Source organism: Aulostomus chinensis, chromosome 12 (assembly GCF_037954235.1).
Source record: "Aulostomus chinensis isolate RoL2024-O1b breed Wild chromosome 12, RoL_Achi_v1.0, whole genome shotgun sequence".
Lineage (NCBI taxonomy): Eukaryota > Metazoa > Chordata > Actinopteri > Syngnathiformes > Aulostomidae > Aulostomus > Aulostomus chinensis.
In genome coordinates this window covers 28,485,118-28,504,071 of record NC_141331.1, presented here as the reverse complement: position 1 = coordinate 28,504,071, position 18,954 = coordinate 28,485,118, and the positions used below count along the sequence as shown (strand labels likewise).

The 18,954-nt window shown below is 49.6% G+C and overlaps 1 protein-coding gene and 1 long non-coding RNA gene across 2 annotated transcripts in view; one reads left to right on the top strand and one right to left on the bottom strand.

Moving 5' to 3' along the window:
* LOC147252675 (high affinity cGMP-specific 3',5'-cyclic phosphodiesterase 9A) overlaps positions 1-8,925 on the top strand; it is a 9,700-nt gene extending 775 nt beyond the window's left edge. Inside the window, exons 2-14 of the mRNA XM_086221050.1 lie at positions 619-780; positions 862-913; positions 1,018-1,120; positions 1,776-1,918; positions 2,013-2,072; positions 4,781-4,958; positions 5,484-5,606; positions 6,130-6,222; positions 6,331-6,398; positions 6,471-6,573; positions 7,592-7,696; positions 7,845-7,991; positions 8,633-8,925. Of these exons, the coding sequence (XP_086077176.1) occupies positions 619-780; positions 862-913; positions 1,018-1,120; positions 1,776-1,918; positions 2,013-2,072; positions 4,781-4,958; positions 5,484-5,606; positions 6,130-6,222; positions 6,331-6,398; positions 6,471-6,573; positions 7,592-7,696; positions 7,845-7,991; positions 8,633-8,818 (1,523 nt within the window). The 3' untranslated portion in view covers positions 8,819-8,925. The remainder of the gene's footprint in view (positions 1-618; positions 781-861; positions 914-1,017; positions 1,121-1,775; positions 1,919-2,012; positions 2,073-4,780; positions 4,959-5,483; positions 5,607-6,129; positions 6,223-6,330; positions 6,399-6,470; positions 6,574-7,591; positions 7,697-7,844; positions 7,992-8,632) is intronic.
* On the bottom strand, positions 1,670-13,445 carry LOC147252674 (uncharacterized). Its single transcript, XR_015118787.1, has 4 exons — positions 11,879-13,445; positions 11,354-11,802; positions 5,511-5,657; positions 1,670-2,582 (listed from the first exon to the last, which is right to left on the bottom strand). It is a non-coding gene; the product is annotated as an uncharacterized LOC147252674 (long non-coding RNA).
* Between the last annotated feature and the right edge of the window lie 5,509 nt (positions 13,446-18,954).

Below are 18,954 nucleotides of genomic sequence, written 5' to 3'. Positions count from 1 at the left end.
ATAGCTGCAAGTCAGGTGAAGACAACTCAGTGCCATTGTGATGTTTGTTCCATCCATTCCTTCCTGTAACCACTGAGTGGCGCTATGATTCAGCTTGTGGACGTCTCATTGAAGATCTGACCACGTGGAGTCCAGTCACGACTGTTTCCTGTTCCACGGTCAGTTATCAGACACGGCCACCTCCTCGCCACAGTAACGCTGTGTAAACTTCATAGTACCCTAGTTCTTAATCTGAGATAATTGACCCACAAGGTCATGAAAGTGTGACAAACACATGACACTTCCTGCTGCTGCGCTATGATTGCAGCATTTATCTGTTTAGTGGGTTCTTTCTTGGCCAAGGTTCTGCCCCAGTTTGGTGAAAATCCGCCTCGTAATACGAGCATAACCCTACTGGCAGACCGACAAATGCCAGTGTAAAGGTCACCATCTCAATGGAGGGATTCAGGCTGGCGATGTGACTGTGGCTGGATGGTGTTGTCGCACCCTGCTGGTGTCTCATGGAAGTGCAGTCTATGGAGTTCTGTGGTCTGGAGAGCTTTGGCTCAATGTCAGCAGTCAGACGGGATCAGGAAGGTTTTGGAAGCATCAAACAAGCCCTGAGCCATTTTCTCACAGATCTGTTCCGCGCTGCCGCCGAGGCCGGACCCCACGACATCCTGAAGCTGTACAACCCTAAAGGCAACATCATCAACATCTCTCCGAGCCTGGAGCCCAATGGTCCGAGCTGCTGCTACAAGCTGGAGGTGGTGGCTGCAGACTGCAACAGTGAGCCGTTAGGTATCGTTCCCTCGGCATTGGGGGACACCGAGGCTTTGGCTTTAGTCAGAAACCGCTGATCTTCCCTTTCTATCACTTCAGGTGTGGAGCTTGCTGGTGCACTAGGATTTGACCTCTCATCCATGGAGAAAAGGTAGATGAACATGAAGTGTCTGTCCTGAGGAAAGAGATGATTTAACAGACAATGTGAAGTGCTGCTGTGTAGGGCAATGTGTAACGGCTGGCGTGTGACCTCAGACTGCAGGGCCTGGAGAAGAAGATCCTCACGGAAGCTGGCGAGGCTCCCGCAGTCGTGTATGAGATGAAGAACCAGGTGGATTTATTCCGGGAAAAACTCGAGGTACAACTAGATTATTCTGTGGCTGCGATGCTGCCTGAGAAAATAACAACATCAAACACGTTTAATGTCTTCTGATCCTGATTACGACCTGAGCAGTGAGGAAGGTAGCAGACGGCCGCAGCTGGCAAACGCGTGGCCGGCTGTTCAAGTGGTGTTCCACCATGTTTTAGTTTCCTTTACCAGGATTTGCCCTCTGAGTTATTCTGTTCAATAAATATGCTTCTTATGATATTTGGTGCAGTTCATCAGAACCAGAACGAACTCGTGCTGGTCCACCTCCTCACTTATCGAGTCAAACCGGACACTCACGTGGGACCTTCCTAGCAACACAATGGTTTGAATTTTTGTTTAGCACTTTTGAGAATAAAAACTTCGAATTCAGCTCAAAATGATTGTGTTTTATTTCACCAAAAAGATTTTTTTGCCTGGCAGCACGGTGGAGCAGTGGTCATCCCTGTGGATGGCTCCATCCACCCACCCACCCGTCCCTCCCTCCCTCCCTTCATTTTCCAGAGTCTTGGTCTTTTTCAAACAAAACTGTGAGGAGTTTGTCACCATATAAAACACATCCTGTTTGCCTCAGTGTGCCTGTTGTCAGGAGCCCAACAGCCGGGTCTCTGTCAGCTCCGTGGTGATCCGGATCCTTCTCTTGCAGAGTGTGGAGCATCTGAGCTGGCTCGGACTCTTCAAAGACCTGTCGGAGGGGACGCACAAGCCTTCTCCATTCTACCACAAGAGAACGCTGCACAAGACCAAGGAGGAATGTGAGCACGTGTGGGAGAAAATCCTTCAAATGAGGCAGGTGCCCCCAGACAGATACTCTTACTCTCCAGACCTTTGTTTGAACATCTGGCCTGGTGTGGCTGATGACAGCCTGCTGTCACCCTCGCAGTTCTCTGGAGGTGTCTGAAGAGGTGAGGCAGTACCTGAAGACGCCAACCTTTGATAACTGGTGAGTGTGAACGTATGATGTGTTACTGTTCATCAGCAGGATGTGACAGAGTGAACCTGATTCCTCAGTGCACACACGCACGAGGCAGGCGGGTGACGCTCGTGTCCAGCAGCCTCTGACGTGCTTCTGAAGAGGCTGCTGCCCTCAGCCCTTCCTTCTGATCACCGTCCTCATCTCAATATGAGAAGACCTGCAGACGCCCCCAAATCAGAAGAGGCTCTTCATAAAAGGGTTAATGAACACACGTTTGAAGTGGGTTTCATGGGGAGGGGGGGGCCGAATCCAGGAGGGTTCACCCTCTCTTCTAAAGCTTTTCAGTCCAACAGAGAACAGAGGATGTGGCTACTCTCCCATTATCATGGTAATCTCCGTCTTCATCGGAAACCCTCCCACACTCCTTCACTCCACTTTGTTCCTGCCGCAACAGAGACGATCACGAGGACTGAAACGAGGACAACAGCCGCCATGTCACTCTTGGCTGCGGATGAATTGCTGTATGTTGATCCATCCCTGTGTAAAAATGAGCAACTTCATAAATGAATATCATCTCTGTTCAATCAGTTATTATTTATAATATTTAGGTCACCTTGAGTCTGTTGGAGAGACGTGGAGATGGATATGAAGGGTCTCCGTCATTTATTAGGATGTTCAACTCCAGTGGGTTTTTCTGTAAGCGTTCCTAATTTTTTCCATCTTGTTTATATGAATTATGGTTGACAGGATATAAGAACACCTATGACCATACATCAAATATTCAAACATAGTTTTAAATAGCAAGAAAATCCCCCAGAATGTTGTTGTTGTCCTCCTCTTCCTCCTCGCCCTCCTCTTATCCGGTGGGACCAGGTCGCGAGGGCAGCAGCCTCAGCAAGGAAACCCAGACTGTCCTCTCCCAGCCACGTCCACCAGCTCTTCCGGGGGAATCCTGAGGCGTTCCCAGGCCAGCCCAGAGATATAATCCCTCCAGCGTGTCCTGGGTCGGCCCCGAGGCCTCCTCCTGGTCAGACATGCCTGGAACACCTCCTGAGGGAAGCGTCCTCACCAGATGCCTGAACCACCTCCACTGACTCCTCTACCTGGAGGAGCAGCAGCTCTACTCTGAGTCCCTCCTGAAGGACTGAGCTCCTCACCCTGTCTCTAAGGGAGCCCAGCCTCCCTGAGGAGGAAACTCATTTTGGCCGCTTGTATTCAGGATCTTGTTCTTTCGGTCATTACCCAGAGCTCATGACCACAGGTGAGGGTTGGAACCTAGATTGACCCGTAAATCGAGAGCCTCACCTTTAGGCTAAGCTCCCTCTTCACCACAACGGACTGGTTTAGCACCCCCATCACTGCGGATGCTGCCCCAATCCACCTGTCAATCTCCCGCTCCATCCTACCCTCACTTGTGAACAAGAACCTGAGATACTTAAACTCCTCCACCTGAGGCAGGACCTCCCCCAACCTGGAGTAGGCAGGCCCCCCTTTTCTGGCCAAGGACCACGGCCTCAGACTTGGAGGGGCTGATTCTCATCCCAGCCGCTTCACATTCGGCTGTGTACTGTCCCAGCAAGAGCTAGAGGTCGTGGCCTGATGGAGCTAAGAGGACTACGTCATCCACAAAAAGCAGAGACGACACCCTCCTGCCACCAAACTGGACCCCTCCACCACCCAGCTGCACCGAGAAATTCTGTCCATAAAAGTTATGAATAGAACCGGTGACAAAGGGCAGCCTTGGCGGAGTCCAACCCTCACCGGGAACGAGTCCAACTTACTGCCAGCAACGCGGACTTGAACGGCCCTTTGTAAGTATCCATAACTGACGACACCTCTTCAGTTCTGAGTCGTAGTCAGCTGGACTGGTTCCGGTTCTCTTTTCATCAAGAGGCTCCTTCAGTTCTGGTCTGTGGTGGGGAGCTGCAGGTTTCTGTAACTCTGAGGGGGTGCAACCTTCTACAGATATGTTAGATCACATGTGAGCTCTGGGTTTCAGAGTCACAGGGGTCACGTGTGCCTCGTTGGCTCCACCTATGAAGGTTGGTTGTTAAAAGCTGACGCAGTCCAGTTACCCATGACACAGCACTTAAGAGAGGTCATGACCTGGATACTGAGACCTACACTGACGTAACTGACGGCCACGCCATGAAGAGTGAACGCTGCAGTTCAAAGAGACGTCACAAGAGGGCAGTAAAGAGCTCCAAGCCTCCAGGATGTAGACTTATTTTCTTTCACTGGCAGTGGGAGTTCAGGACTAACCACAAGGGTTCTAGTTCTTCATCTTAGGGGGAGACATGAACTCTGGACAACGACATCAGCCTTGGTATTGTGTCCTATACGAGGAAGGACATGACACTGGGAACAGTCTGACATGATGATTTAGACCTCTTCAGTTGTCCGATCATAATGATCTTTGCTCATCAAGCCCCGAAACTGGGTTGTACCGAGATGTCAACCCGGTTTCCTTGGGCTGGTGAAAAACCATGTCTCACTGACTCAAGTTTAATTTTACACGTCACTGATTTGCTCTGTATGTCACAGCAGCAGAGGTGATGCTGCTTCAGCGTCCCAGGAGGTGGGTGGACCCGTCTAGTGCTCAGGAGGCTCCTGGTCCAGGCGTGTCCACTTGTCCTTGATCAAGGCCCTGAGCCCCTGCCTGCTCCTGATGGCCTGCACCATCAGGGTCTCCTCTCCATGCATACCACAGTGTGTGTGTGTGTGTGTGTGTGCAGGCAGTGGGAGGATGCTGAGATCATGGTCCTCCTGCAGGTCATGTACACAGATCTAGATTTCATAGCGACCTACAACATTGAGCCTGAAGTTCTGCAGCAGTTCTTGTTTGAAGTCTACCGACGATACAACAACATCCCCTTTCACAACTTCAAGCACTGCTTCTGTGTCACCCAGATGGTAAGTGTGTGTGTGTGTGTGTGTGTGCGTGCGTGTGCGTGCGTGTGTGCGTGCGTGCGTGCGTGCGTGTGCGTGTGTGTGTGCGTGCGTGTGTGCATGCGTGTGTGCGTGCGTGTGTGTGTGCGTGCGTGTGTGCATGCGTGTGTGTGTGCGTGCGTGCGTGCGTGTGTGTGTGTGCGTGCGTGTGTGCATGCGTGTGTGTGTGCGTGCGTGCGTGCGTGTGTGTGTGCGTGCGTGTGTGTGCGTGTGTGCGCGAGCGCGCTTCAGCCAGGAAAAATAATCAAATCTAAAATTAAACAATTTCTTCAAAACAGAAAAATGTCAACAAAATGTCTTTTAAACATTTACCCAAAATAAAACTGAGAACCCTTGATTGACTCGGCTCTTAACTGAGTTCTGCTGCACCAAGGACACGTTTGATGTCTCTAGTGCTCCTGATGGTGCCATTTCCATAGAGACACGTGACATTAGGTGTGTGTGTGTGTGTGTGTGTGTGTGTGTGTGTGTGTGTGTGTGTGTGCGCAGATGTACGGGTTGATCTGGTTGACTGACCTGAGGAGTAAGATGGACAGCATCGACCTGCTCATCATGCTGACCTCTGCAGTGTGTCATGACCTCGACCACACGGGATACAACAACGCCTACCAGGTGACTCCCCCAGGCAGGTTTGGGTTAACTGGAGACACTGATTGGTCACCGCTGTGAAAGTGAGTGGGAAGATTTGTCAGTCTGTTTGTGTAACGGAACTATGACCTGGCCCAGGTGGCCCCGCCCCCATCCAATGACCCCCCCCCCCCCAGCCCCCCAATCCTGAACAGGATGAGCTCAGTGACAAATGGAAGGATATCACCTTTATCTTTCTATGGAAGAAGCAAGTTTTTCAGGCAGGTCACATGACTTCAGTGACGTTGTGGTCCTTGATTGTAGTTCCTCATGTGGTGATGGTGCAGGACAGTCAGAGCCCACTTTGACTGGGATGTGCTAGACAAGCCAGTAACGTGCTAACACACCTGTGCTCTTGGTTGCTGGTCAATCCTCATGACATCAGCAGATCTGAAGTGACGCTGGCTGGGTCTGATGTTGGAGCTTGCTTATACCGCTGTCATGGCAGCGTCTTCTCGAGCGTACCACGGTTGTGGCAGACTGACTGCTGTTGTCGGCCATTTTTCAGATCAATGCTCGGACTGAACTCGCTCTCCGTTACAATGATATCTCTCCTCTGGAGAACCACCACTGCGCTGTCGCTTTTGAGATCCTGGAGAAGGTTGGTTTCTCTGAACTCCTCTGTCCATGTGTGTGACAGACGCTGCATGCTGTGGATCTTCTTTGTCATGTACCTGAGGTGAATCAACGCTGGTGTCCTTGTTTGCAGGCAGAGAGCAACATCTTCAGGAATGTGTCTCTGGATCAGTACAAGCGGATTCGGGAAGGAATCATCAAGTGAGATCATCTTTGGATGTCCCATGATATCTGGTCATGGCAACACAACAGCGTCCTGTCCTGTGACTGCAGGTGTATCCTGGCCACTGACATGACGAGACACAGCGAGATCCTCAACAAGTTCAAGTCCATCCTGCCTTTGTTTGACTTCACCAACAAGGACCACCGAGATGTGGTGAGACGAGCACATCCACGGCATCACAGCGTGACTGTCCTGACGACTGGCAGCAGTCACCCCAGCGGTTTCAGTGCCCACGCCAGCTAAATCACCTTTGACCCTTGGGGCTTCACTGACATTTGCCAAGTTGTTCAGACAAAAACCAGAACTTTGACATTGCAGGTTAACTCCATGCAAACATTCACACAAAGCAGCAACTACAACATTAAAACACTCTATTTTTAGTTGCATTTATAAAAAGGAAACACGCTGGCGAGGGTTGACAACAAGAGAGGCTGAGCCCTCAGGTAACATCTGGGGGGTGTGACTACAACCTGGAAACTTCATTACGATCCCATAGAGTTCTTATGGAATGGAACCATTGTTTGCAACTCCAGTAAACTGGACGGACCGTAGATACGAGGTGGTAGCGGGGGATAAACTGTAGTCCTCTCAGCTCGTAGCGCCGCGGCTCAGCTACTGTAGCCACACACACAGATGCCGCTCTGGTGGCTGCGGTACAGAGGGGACATTACCACTCTGCATCAGCTGTTCTGAGCACAGTTACAGTAGAGTCACAGCTGTTTGACTGATACAAAAACGTTGATTGTTTTTGTCCTGTACCTAACAGCAGCTTGTGTTAGCTCCCGTTCCTATCAGGGCAGAATCAACATGTTCCGAAGGGAGAACAAGGCACCAGTCAGATGTTGGTCTTCTTCCTGTCTGAAGGCATCATCAGCCTTGGTCTATGATAGCACAGGAGCTAAGGAGGCTCAGAGCAGATCGTTTGACTGGAACCACCTAGGAAGTGTCCACATGTAGCAAATCCTGGACATCAGCAGCCAATCAAATTAGAGTACTCACTCAGACAGTTCTATGAACACTGATTGGACAGTTCAGGGACAGAGAAGATGGATCCCAGTCCTGTGGTCAGACTCAGTCACAGATAGTCCATGGTGATGTCATCAGGAGGCGATACCAGGTCACGGACCCTGGTCACACCAGTCCGACTCTGAGGTGTCTGTTCCTCTTGCAGCTGATGATGGTTCTGATCAAAGTGAGTGACATTTCTAATGAAGCCCGGCCCATGGAGGTGGCTGAGCCCTGGCTCGACTGTCTCCTACAGGAGTTCTACAACCAGGTGACAGACCGGAGACACGTGTCATACTTGTACCTCGTATCAGTCCCTCGTGTCTTTCCTTTCAGTTCTGTAGTGAGTGAATGTTTTTCAAAGATAAATGTATAAGTAATGTCTTTCTTAGAGGTGTCCATCTCTGTCTGGTCCTCAGAGTGATGTGGAGAAGTTGGAGGGTCTTCCCGTTACCCCTTTCATGGACCGGGACAAGATAACCAAGCCCTCGTCTCAGACAGGCTTCATCAGATTTGTCCTCCTGCCCCTCTTCGTCGAGCTGGCCAACCTGTTCCCCTGCCTGGAGGTAATCCCTTTTTGTAAAGAGAGCTGTTAAGAATATTCTGTTGGGCTGGTTGTTTCAGTGCACTGAAGCCTTTCAAATACCACGGTTTTACAAGCTCATTAGGTTTAGACAAAAAAAACATGCGTTATACTCAGGCTAAGATCAAATTTTCAGGTTAAATACTTCGATCCACGTGGTACTGCCAATCCCTCAAGGTTAGGCATATGTACCCGGCACAGCAGACGCTGCCCTCTGAGAGCAGGTCAAGGAAAGCGGTGGTCCTGCTCTGGCTGGACAAGGCAGAGCAAACGTTCATGCTGCATCATCTCGTCGCCTCTTAGCTCACACAGGCTCGTTCACCAGAAGTCTGGGCTGCGTCATCCGACACACAATTAAAGCTAGGCTCTGTCATTGTGAGCTAACAGCTACTAGCAGCAGCGAGCTAGGGTTTAGCTTGTAGATAAAAATTGTGCCTGTGTTTGTATTCAGGCACCCAACCACTGTTACCTCGGCAACAACGTCAATTAAGTCTAAAAACCTTTGCTATGACAGGTACATCTCACTTCTCCTCTTAATGGGTCGAGGGACAAACACCAAGAGTCAGTCGTTAATGGTAGAGTGTCACCTGTCGTGTGGGCTTCAGCTCTGGATTCATCCTGCAGCATCACATTATCGACCCGGTTCGGAAGGCCCTTGACTACTACACAGAGATGGAGAAAGCGCTGGAGCGAGAGAAACAGAACCGGGCTCAGAGCGAGACTGCACCCAAGAGCAAGGAGACCCCCCCGGGCTCTGCGGCGGGCCAGACAGATGCTGGGCCTGAAGCCTCCAAGCCTAACACACAGTGAGCTACGGCAGGCAGCAGCCACAGGCCCCTGGATCAGACCTTCACACTGTTGAGGTCAGACTGTGTTTGATCCCAGTGCTCATATCAGAGTGTCTGGTTGGCCCTGAGATCATCTCCTGATGGGACTTCTATATATATATATGTGTGTGTGTGTGTGTGTGTGTGTGCGCGCGTGTGTGTATAAATAAAATACAATACGTATTGAGCCCGCCACCATGTGTCTCAGGAGGTTCATTTCTAAGTGCGACTGACATGTCGTTCACCCCATTAGTGAAGCTGTGAGTCTCCTGGCTGTGTTTGGGATCATCTTCTTGGTGAAACCTCCACCCTCCTGGTAGACGGCAGCACATTGGATCAAGAACGTCTCGGTGCGTCTCTCATCCATCCGTCCTTTACTTTTATCCAGTTTGCCAGTGCCGTATGCTGTAGAACAGCCCCCCACCAGGAGCTCCCACCGCCACACCCCCCTGTTAGTGGTGTTTCTGGGGTGATGTGCAGTGCCCTTTGACCTCCTAACCTGTGTGTTCTGGCCTCTATTTACGGTCTCTAGATTCTCCCAGTATTTCTTGTCTAAGTGTTGTGCAGCAAACTTTCAGAGAGCTTCAACATGTTGGTTCCTCAGCGATGGCGTCTTGGGTGGCGAGCACTCATCCAGGCTGTCGAGTGCGTGACTTCTTGTTTCTTTGGAACGACTGGACCTGCTCGTTCCAGGTCTTTCTGAAGCTCTCCACCGCGGTCCTTGGCTCCTGGACAGCTCCTCTGAGGATGCTTAACTCCTCTGTCAGGGATCTGGTGAGGAGCTGCTGGTCGCGGTCGGTTTATGGTGAAATGGTGTCGTTTCCATGGTGCGGCTCACTGGAACATTCAGGGGTTCAGGAATCCTTCTGGATCGTCAGTACATGTTGCAACAGTAAAGTTGTGAAGGTCTTGAGCTCTGTGCTTCCTCCCGTCATGAGGCGTTTCCTGTGTGACACGTTGGCGATGAGTCACTGCTCATAGGCCGTCAGTCGGAGCTGAACCAGCTGACATTGACGTGAGGGCGGGGCTGCTTTCTAATGACTGACAGGTTTCAACTGCTGTCTGGGCCTTTTTGCGCCTCCCTCGACCTCTGTCTCGTTCCATTTTATGACACAACTTAAGGACATCTAAACAGCTGAATTTTGCTGTGTCCCACTGACTCTCTATGTAATTTCATCAAGCCACAAAAAAATGTGCTGCGTCACCACACCTCTACACTGAAGTCTGTGGATGTCAGACCTGTCTGCCAGACTAAACTGAGGGCTAAATCGGTCCCTGATCTGGGTAGAATGTTTCATCAGACCCATGTTAGTGACATCGAACTGTGCAGTGTTTGGTTGTTGTCCTTGTTTTGTTCAGTGTCTCTGATTCGTCCTCAGGCACCACTGCACAAAATCAGCAGCTCCCAGTGGATCTAGGATCAGTGTCAGATCAGACCACCACAGCTCCCAGTGGATCTAGGATCAGTGTCAGATCAGACCACCACAGCTCCCAGTGGATCTAGGATCAGTGTCAGATCAGACCACCACAGCTCCCAGTGGATCTAGGATCAGTGTCAGATCAGACCACCACAGTTCCCAGTGGATCTAGGATCAGTGTCAGATCAGACCACCACAGCTCCCAGTGGATCTAGGATCAGTGTCAGATCAGACCACCACAGCTCCCAGTGGATCTAGGATCAGTGTCAGATCAGACCACCACAGCTCCCAGTGGATCTAGGATCAGTGTCAGATCAGACCACCACAGCTCCCAGTGGATCTAGGATCAGTGTCAGATCAGACCACCACAGCTCCCAGTGGATCTAGGATCAGTGTCAGATCAGACCACCACAGCTCCCAGTACATTGAAACAGACCTTTATGTGTTCGTCACACCCAACATTCCTGGGGCTCCTTTTATTGTGGTTGGTGTGAAAACCTGCTGGATGTGTGTCACGTTAATAAAAGTTTATATCTGGGAAACCTTTCATGCCTCAGTAGTTTTTTCTTTCTATGTTTGATTTGACACGGCCTCCTCCAGGGGACATTCACACACTCACCTTTGATCGTGTTGGGCCGTAATAATCCAGCGACTGACAGACATGATTAAATTTTAATGATTTGACTCCATCAGGGACGGCCCGGTGGAGCAGTGGTCCTCACTGTGGCCCCCAGCAAGAAGTTTGTGGGTGGAGCCCCGGCTGCAGCACGGGGTCTTTCTGGGTGAGTCTCCATGTTCTCCCTGTTCCTGCTGGGTTCTCTCTGGTACTCCAGCTTCCTCCACAGTCCAAAGACATCAAGAGGGACCAGGTTAATCCAGACTCTAAATTGACCGTAGGCGTGGCTGGGAGAGCCAATGGTTGTCTGACTCTATGTGTTGGCCCTGCCATGGACTGGTGACCTGTCCAGGGGGAAGGCTGCTGGGATAGGCTCCACCCCCACCACCCTGAACAGGAGAAGAGGGGGAACATGGAGGGATGGATGGAGGGATGGATGATGGAGGGATGGGTGACTCCATCAGTTCTCTTTCGATCAGATTACCTGATTAAATGTAGAACCGATTGGACTCCGCTCGGGTGTCCGGTCTAGTCTTCCATGAGTCCCTACATGTCCCTGAACCCTGGGTCATGTTGGCTCTGACACGTCAGGCTCCTACTTGATGTCCCCTTCAACAGAAACAGCAGCAGATGACGTGCCAAGGCGACCCTGTCAGAATCACCTTGGTGACGACCGTCCCATCGTGCTTTTGTCTTCCTTGTGTGTTTAAAGCACCGTGGGAACTTGACGCAGGTTTTATCCTGCTGGCTGGGACCCACGGACGCTCCTCCACCCTGGATCATTCCAGATCAGACCGGAGGTGAGCAGGTCCAGGGGTCAACTCCAACTGTGAACTGGCCGTGGCTGCTGCTTTCTTTTGAGGGGAGAAACGCTCTGTAGGCACCGGGGCGGCTCGTTGATGTGCAGCGCCACACTGATGGGTCACTGGGAGGCTGTGGAGAACCACAGAGTTCTACTGTTACACAACTCTTGTGTTCTCCTGGTTCTGATTGGTTAAGGCAGAATTACCTGCACCTCAAACAGGCGCCCGTCATGTCCTGGACACGCCTCACAAAGCACACGGGATCATTGCTGCAACATGTGAATGCTTCACTAACATGTCGTTAACGGGTGGTACCAGGATGTGGGTCTGCTGCTGGCCCCTGGGCCTCCTTGAAGGTTCTGTTTGGCCCGTTTTCTTCAGCGGGTTGGTGACATCAGAGCGAGGAGAGACACAGAGGCTCACAGCACCCAGGAGAGGCAGGCGCTGTGTTGGACTGTAAAACACACACACACACACACACACACAAACAGACAAACACACACACACAGACACACACACACACACAAACAGACAAACACACACACACACACACACATACACACACAAAAAGACAAACACACACACAAACACGGACATACATAGACCCACACACGCGCACACACAAAAACTCAGACACACTCACACCACACACACACTCACACCACACACTCACTCACACCACACACAAACTAACAGAAACACACTCACGCTCACACCACACACAAACTCACAGACACACAAACTCACAGACATACAGTCACACCACACACACACTCACACCACACCCAAACTCACACACACAAACTCACAGACACACACAAACTCACACAACACACAAACTCACACCACACACAAACTAAAAGACGCACACTCACGCTCACAGACACACACAAACTCACAGACACACACTCACACCACACACACACTCACACCACACACACACTCTCACACCACACAAAAACTCACAGACACATGCTCACACTCACACCACACACAAACTCACAGAAACACAACACACACAAACTCACAGACACACACCACACACAAACTCACACACAAAAACTCACAGACACATGCTCACACTCACACCACACACAAACTCACAGACACACACCACACAAACTCACACACACAAGCTCACAGACACACACTCACACACATAAACTCACAGACACACACTCACAACACACACAAACTCACAGACACTCACACCACACATAAAAACTCACAGACACACACCACACACAAACACACACACACAAACTCACACACACAAACTCACAGACACAAACTCACAGACACACAAACTCACAGACACACACTCACACCACACACAAACTCACAGACACACAAACTCACACACACAAACTCACACACACAAACTCACAGACACACACTCACACCACACAAACTCACAGACACACACTCACACCACACACTAACTCACAGACACACAAACTCACACACACACAAACTCACACACACAAGCTCACAGACACACACTCACACACACAAACTCACAGACACACACTCACACCACACACAAACTCACAGACACTCATTCACACCACACACAAACTCACACCACACACAAACTAACAGACACACACAACACACACAAACTCACAGACACACACAAACTCACACACAAGCTCACAGACACACACTCACACACACAAACTCACAGACACACACTCACACCACACACAAACTCACAGACACACACTCACACACAAACTCACAGACACTCACTCACACCACACACAAACTCACACCACACACAAACTAACAGACACACACAACACACACAAACTCACAGACACACACAAACTCACACACACAAGCTCACAGACACACACTCACACACACAAACTCACAGACACACACTCACACCACACACAAACTCACACACAAGCTCACAGACACACACTCACACACACAAACTCACAGACACACACTCACACCACACACAAACTCACACCACACACAAACTAACAGACACACACAACACACACAAACTCACAGACACACACAAACTCACACACACAAGCTCACAGACACACACTCACAGACACACACTCACACACACAAACTCAAAGACACACACTCACACCACACACAAACTCACACACACAAACTCACAGACACACACTCACACCACACACAAACTCACACACTCACTCACACCACACACAAACTCACACCACACACAAACTCACAGACACACACCACACACAAACTCACAGACACACACTCACGCCACACACAAACTCACAGACACTCACTCACACCACACACAAACTCACACACTCACACCACACAGAAACTCACACCACACACAAACTCACAGACACACACCACACACAAACTCACACACACAAACTCACAGACACACACTCACACCACACACAAACTCACAGACACTCACTCACACCACACACAAACTCACACCACAAACAAACTCACAGACACACACCACACACAAACTCACACACTCAAACTCACAGACACACACTCACACCACACACAAACTCACAGACACTCACTCACACCACACACAAACTCACACCACACACAAACTCACAGACACACACAACACACACAAACTCACAGACACACACTCACTCACACACACAAGCTCACAGACACACACTCACACACACAAACTCACAGACACACACTCACACCACACACAAACTCACACACACAAGCTCACAGACACACACTCACACACACAAACTCACAGACACACACTCACACCACACACAAACTCACACACACAAGCTCACAGACACACACTCACACACACAAACTCACAGACACACACTCACACCACACACAAACTCACACACACAAGCTCACAAACACACACACACACAAACAGACAAACACACACACACACAGACACACACACAAACAGACAAACACACACACACACACGGACATACATAGACCCACACAGACCCACACACGCGCACACACAAAAACTCAGACACACTCACACTACACACACACTCACACCACACACTCACTCACACCACACACAAACTCACACCACACACAAACTAACAGAAACACACTCACGCTCACACCACACACAAACTCACAGACACACAAACTCACAGACATACAGTCACACCACACACACACTCACACCACACCCAAACTCACACACACAAACTCACAGACACACACATTCTCACACAACACACAAACTCACACCACACACAAACTAACAGACGCACACTCACGCTCACAGACACACACAAACTCACAGACACACACTCACACCACACACACACTCACACCACAAACACACTCTCACACCACACAAAAACTCACAGACACATGCTCACACTCACACCACACACAAACTCACAGAAACACAACACACACAAACTCACACACACAAGCTCACAGACACACACTCACACACACAAACTCACAGACACACACTCACAACACACACAAACTAACAGACACACACTCACGCTCACAGACACACACAAACTCACAGACACACACTCACACCACACACACACTCACACCACACACACACTCACACCACACAAAAACTCACAGACACATGCTCACACTCACACCACACACAAACTCACAGACACACACCAAACAAACTCACACACACAAGCTCACAGACACACACTCACACACACAAGCTCACAGACACACACTCACACACATAAACTCACAGACACACACTCACAACACACACAAACTCACAGACACACACCACACACAAACACACACACACAAACTCACACAAACAAACTCACAGACACACACTCACACCACACAAACTCACAGACACACACTCACACCACACACAAACTCACAGACACAAACTCACAGACACACAAACTCACAGACACACACTCACACCACACACAAACTCACAGACACACAAACTCACACACACAAACTCACACACACACAAACTCACAGACACACAAACTCACACACACAAGCTCACAGACACACACTCACACACACAAACTCACAGACACACACTCACACCACACACAAACTCACAGACACTCACTCACACCACACACAAACTCACACCACACACAAACTAACAGACACACACAACACACACAAACTCACAGACACACACAAACTCACAGACACACACTCACACCACACACAAACTCACAGACACACACTCACACCACACACAAACTCACAGACACTCACTCACACCACACACAAACTCACACCACACACAAACTAACAGACACACACAACACACACAAACTCACAGACACACACAAAATCACACACTCAAGCTCACAGACACACACTCACACACACAAACTCACACACACTCACACCACACACAAACTCACACACACAAGCTCACAGACACACACTCACACACACAAACTCACAGACACACACTCACACCACACACAAACTCACACACACAAGCTCACAGACACACACTCACACACACAAACTCACAGACACACACTCACACCACACACAAACTCACACCACACAAAAACTAACAGACGCACACTCACGCTCACAGACACACACAAACTCAAAGACACACACTCACACCACACACACACTCACACCACAAACACACTCTCACACCACACAAAAACTCACAGACACATGCTCACACTCACACCACACACAAACTCACAGAAACACAACACACACAAACTCACACACACAAGCTCACAGACACACACTCACACACACAAACTCAGACACACACTCACAACACACACAAACTAACAGACACACACTCACGCTCACAGACACACACAAACTCACAGACACACACTCACACCACACACACACTCACACCACACACACACTCACACCACACAAAAACTCACAGACACATGCTCACACTCACACCACACACAAACTCACAGACACACACCACACAAACTCACACACACAAGCTCACAGACACACACTCACACACATAAACTCACAGACACACACTCACAACACACACAAACTCACAGACACTCACACCACACACAAACTCACAGACACACACCACACACAAACACACACACACAAACTCACAGACACACAAACTCACAGACACACACTCACACCACACAAACTCACAGACACACACTCACACCACACACAAACTCACAGACACAAACTCACAGACACACAAACTCACAGACACACACTCACACCACACACAAACTCACAGACACACAAACTCACACACACAAACTCACACACACAAACTCACAGACACACACTCACACCACACAAACTCACAGACACACTCACACCACACACAAACTCACAGACACACAAACTCACAGACACACACAACACACACAAACTCACAGACACACACAAACTCACACACACAAGCTCACAGACACACACTCACACACACAAACTCACAGACACACACTCACACCACACACAAACTCACAGACACACACTCACAACACACACAAACTCACAGACACACACTCACAGACACACACAAACTCACAGACACACACTCACACCACACACAAACTCACAGACACACACTCACACCACACACAAACTCACAGACACTCACTCACACCACACACAAACTCACACCACACACAAACTAACAGACACACACAACACACACAAACTCACAGACACACACAAAATCACACACTCAAGCTCACAGACACACACTCACACACACAAACTCACACACACTCACACCACACACAAACTCACACACACAAGCTCACAGACACACACTCACACACACAAACTCACAGACACACACTCACACCACACACAAACTCACACCACACACAAACTAACAGACACACACAACACACACAAACTCACAGACACACACAAACTCACACACACAAGCTCACAGACACACACTCACACACACAATCTCACAGACACACACTCACACACACAAAATCACAGACACACACTCACACCACACACAAACTCACACACACAAACTCACAGACACACACTCACACCACACACAAACTCACAGACACTCACTCACACCACACACAAACTCACACCACACACACTCACACCACACACAAACTCACACACACAAGCTCACAGACACACACTCACACACACACACTCACACACACGAACTCAAAGACACACACCACACACAAACTCACACACACAAACTCACAGACACACAGACTCACAGACCCACACAACACACACAAACTCACACACACACACACACTCACACCACACAAACTCACACCACACACAAACTCACAGACACAAAAACTCACAGACCCACACACACAACACACACAAACTCACGGACACACACTCACACCACACACAAATTCACACACACAAGCTCACAGACACACACTCACACACACACTCACACACACACACTCACACACACACAAACTCATAGACACACACCACAAACAAACTCACACACACAAGCTCACAGACACACAAACTCACGGACACACACAACACACACAAACTCACACACACGCACACACTCACACCACACAAACTCACACCACACACACTCACAGCACACACAAACTCACACACACAAGCTCACAGACACACAAACTCACGGACACACACAACACACACAAACTCACACACACACACACTCACACCACACAAACTCACACCACACACACTCACACCACACACAAACTCACACACACAAGCTCACAGACACACACTCACACACACACACTCACACACACGAACTCAAAGACACACACCACACACAAACTCACACACACAAACTCACAGACACACAGACTCACAGACCCACACAACACACACAAACTCACACACACACACACACACACTCACACCACACAAACTCACACCACACACAAACTCACAGACACAAAAACTCACAGACCCACACACACAACACACACAAACTCACGGACACACACTCACACCACACACAAATTCACACACACAAGCTCACAGACACACACTCACACACACACTCACACACACAAACTCACAGACACACACCACACACATACTCACACACACAAGCTCACAGAAACACACTCACACACACAAACTCAAAGACACACACTCACACCACACACAAACTCACACAACACACAAACTCACACACACCACACACAAACTCACACACACAAGCTCACAGACACACACTCACACACACACTCACACACACACAAACTCATAGACACACACCACAAACAAACTCACACACACAAGCTCACAGACACACAAACTCACGGACACACACAACACACACAAACTCTCACACACA